The sequence below is a fragment of the Myotis davidii genome, unplaced genomic scaffold, assembly GCF_000327345.1.
Source record: "Myotis davidii unplaced genomic scaffold, ASM32734v1 scaffold543, whole genome shotgun sequence".
Taxonomy (NCBI): Eukaryota; Metazoa; Chordata; class Mammalia; order Chiroptera; family Vespertilionidae; genus Myotis; species Myotis davidii.
The window spans coordinates 256,348-259,883 of NW_006294117.1; the positions used below are offsets into that span (position 1 = coordinate 256,348).

General features: G+C 58.0%; 1 protein-coding gene across 1 annotated transcript in view; it reads right to left on the bottom strand.

Annotated features, from left to right (window-relative positions):
• The window catches only part of HOOK2 (hook microtubule-tethering protein 2), a 37,211-nt gene that overhangs the window by 16,950 nt on the left and 16,725 nt on the right, over nucleotides 1–3,536 (bottom strand). The window contains 2 exon segments of the mRNA XM_015566877.1: nucleotides 939–1,140; nucleotides 2,260–2,400. Of these exon segments, the coding sequence (XP_015422363.1) occupies nucleotides 939–1,140; nucleotides 2,260–2,400 (343 nt within the window).

The following is a 3,536-nucleotide window of genomic DNA, read 5'->3' on the forward strand; positions in this document are numbered from 1 at the left end:
TAGAGAGAAATATCAATGTGAGAGAAACACATTGATTGGTTGCCCCCAGATGAAGGCCCGGGCTGGGGAGGAGCCTGCAACAAAGGTACATGCCATGTCCTTGATCAGAATCAAATCCAGGACCCTTCGGTCTGCAGGCTGACCTCTATCCACTGAGCCAAATTGGCTAGGGCCAATATGCTATTTATTATCAATATTAGCTGGCATAGGTAAAGGGCAGGGCCCTGGCTGGTGGCTCAGTGGTTAGAGCATCGGCCCCAGCACTGAAGGGGCTCACGTTTGACTCCCGGTCAAGGGCACATAACTGGGTTGCAATTTGCTCCCTGCCTCCCGTTGGGGCATGTGCAGGAGGCAATCAGTGGATGTGTTTCTCTCACATCGATGTTTCTCTCCCCTCTTCCCTTCCTCCCTCCCACTATCTCTGAAAGGCAATGGAAAAAATGTCCTCAGGTGAGGTTTAAAAAAAAAAAAAAATGGTGCCCGGCTTGGCTCAGTGTTTGAGTGTCAACTCATGAACCAGGAGGCTACAGTTTGATTCCCAGTCAGGGCACATGCCTGGGTTGCGAGCTCAATCCCCAGTGGGGACATGCAGGCGGCAGCCAATCAATGATTCTCTTTCATCATTGATGTTTCTATCTCTCCCTCTCCCTTCCTCTCTGAAATTAAAAAAAAAATTTTTTTTAAGGTGTTAAGGTGAAGGGGCAGGGCCAGAGGATCCAGCCTCAAAGAACTGGAGGGGTTGAGCTTCAGATAAGGAGCAAGGCCCAAAACCTAGAGAGCAGCTGGCCTGCCTAAAGGGCATGACCACATATATAAACAATAGAGACCACTCATCTCTAAGGGGCTGAGCACCACGGGAGGGTCCCCAAAGCGAAGGGAGTGAGCCGTGAGGGCCCAGATACAGGTACAGGCCCCCAGGCACCCCAGCCCCCAGGCACCTGCAGCCGCTGCGCCTCCAGCTGGGCGCGCAGAGAGCCAGCCCTGCGCAACTCCTCCTCCAGCTGCCGCGTGCGCTCTGCGTGGCCGGCGTTGCGCTCCTCCAGCTGCCGCACCTGCCTCCGCAGCTCCCTGAGCTCTCCCAGGCGGCTCCGGCAGCTGCTCAGCGTGGCCTCTAGCTGCCCAGCACGCTCTGAGGACTGTCTGGGGGAGGGGGCAGGTGGGAGAGGTGGCTGGGATCTGAAGTCAGGGTTTAGCTTGGACGCAACGCCCTCAAGGCAGAAGGGATCATGTCGGCCTGGAGGCATTTGAGTTAGAGATGGTGGGTCTTGAAGATCATGGTCCTGGTGCTGTTGGGGGTTGTTAGGGAGCATAAAGGGAGCCTAGGTGTCAATGCTAACCAGGGTCATAATCAGGGATGCTCACTGGTGGCACTGTGGTGGGGACACAGAATGGCTGTGGGGTTACAGGGAAAATGATGGGGGCCCAGAGGGATGGAGGAGCCCCAAGGACACTTTGGAGTCATGAGGTGACTGATGTGAGCACTGTGGGTGCAGGGGCGATGGTGGGGCCATGGGAGAGCTTTGGGGCCAGAGCACTATGAGGTCCTTGAACTTACTTTAACATTACAGAAGTGGGGCCATAGGGGAGCCCTTTGAGGTTACAGAAGGCACAGTGAGGTCGAGGGAGGGGGTGAGTGCTGTGGGGGCCCACTAAGCACAAAGGGGTTGCCAGGGTACTGTGGAGTCACGTAGAATCCTGTCACGGGGGGCCCAATGGGAATTACAAGGGATGGCAAGATTGCTGCCCTGCGGGGTCCTGGAGGGCACCATGGATCTGAGGCATGGGCTGGGGAACCCTGGCCAGATCGCTCAGTTAGAGCATCGTCCTGATGCACCAAGGTTTCGGGTTTGATCCCCGGTCAGGACAACCAGTGAAAGCATGAATGAGCAGAACAACAAACATTGAGGTTTCGATGTTCTTTCTCGCTCTACAAAAATAAGACAAGACCCAGAATGATGTAGTGGGATCTGGGGAGCACTGTGGGGGGCTTGGGCTTGCTGTGAGGTCTGAGTGATACAACATGGGATAGCAGGGGTACACTGGGTGGGTCCTGGGAGACACCATGGATCCAGGGGGCTTGGTGATATCCAGAGGACGTGGCAGCGTCCAGAACAGGGCAGTGGGGTTTAGGATGGCATGGAGTCTAGAGGGCATTATGGGGGTCTACTGGGCATTTCAGAGTTACAGAGATCCTGTGGCATCAGAGGGGCACTCTGGCAATGGGGGTGTGTGGTGGGGACCCAGAGACCCACCACTCACCGCAGTTCATCCATCTCATCCTTCAGGGCCTGCGCCTCCTGGGCCAGGCTGGTCAGGGCCTGGTTCCGCTGCTGTAGCTCAGTGACCTCCCGCTCCAGCTCCACACACCGCAGATGATCATCCTCCCTGCTGCTCTCCAGCCTGGGTGGGGGGGTGGGGGGGGCATGTGAGGGAACCACACCCACCCCAACCCCCTGACCTGCCTGGCCCCAACCCCAGCAGCCCACACCTGAAGTTCTCTTCCTGCAGCTGCTCCAGCTGGGACTGTAGCAGCAGCAGCTTCTTGGCAGTGAGGCCCATGGCGACCTCGCCCTCGGGCTGGCCCACCCGCTGCCGCAGCACTGCGTTCTCCTGCGCCAGGCTCTGCTTCTCCTCTGACAGGAGCACCAGCTGTGGGCAGGGGGTGCAGTGAGCTAGAGCTGAGAGGGGCTATGCATGATAACCCTGCCCTAGAGGCACCTGTCCCCACCTCAGCCCCACCTGCCGCTCCAGGTCCAGACAGCGCTGCCGTAGCTCGTCCCCCTCATCAGCCTCCTCGCTCAGGAAGTAGTACCTGCGGGACTGATAGGGGGGCGGCAAGGAACTCAGGAATGGAGGGGAGGGGACTGGGGAAGGAGGCTGGGATCTCCAGGGGCAGAGAGGAGGGATTCAAGAAACCCTCAGGATCCTGGAGGAAGGTCGTTTGGGAATCCTGAGTACCCAAGAAAAGAGGCTAGGTGCCTGAGGGATGGGGGTGGTTTTCAGGCTCAAACACAAGCCCCTCCTACTCAGGCAGCTCAGCGAATCAGTAATGGGGTTGGTACCCTAACCAGGTGCCCCACGCCTTACCTGGCTGTCAAAGTTCCCATAGGTCTCCTGCGACAGGGCATCAGGGGTGTCTTTGATCATGAGCTGGAGGGAAATGGGGTGGCGCTGAGATGAGCTGGGCCCTCTGAGGGCAGCCTTCAAGGCCTCCATGATCCATCCTGAGAACCTCTCCATCCTCCTGTCCCCAAAGCCATTTCTCCCTATAAGCCCCCCCTACAGGCTGCCCTCCTGCCATGGGTCCAACACACAGGGAAGACTGGCCCTGTGACTGTGACTTAGAACTGGGAGGGGCTGGCAGATATGAGACAGGGAAATCGGCCAGCTGAGTTCCAGGCAAAGGCCCGACCTCTCCAGGGCAGAGCCTGTGGCCAGTTGTCTCTGCCCCGGAGACGTGCCCTCCCCTGCAGCTCCTTGCCATGTTGGGCACCCCCTCCTACCTCCTGGATGGCTTCCATCACCACATGCTGAAC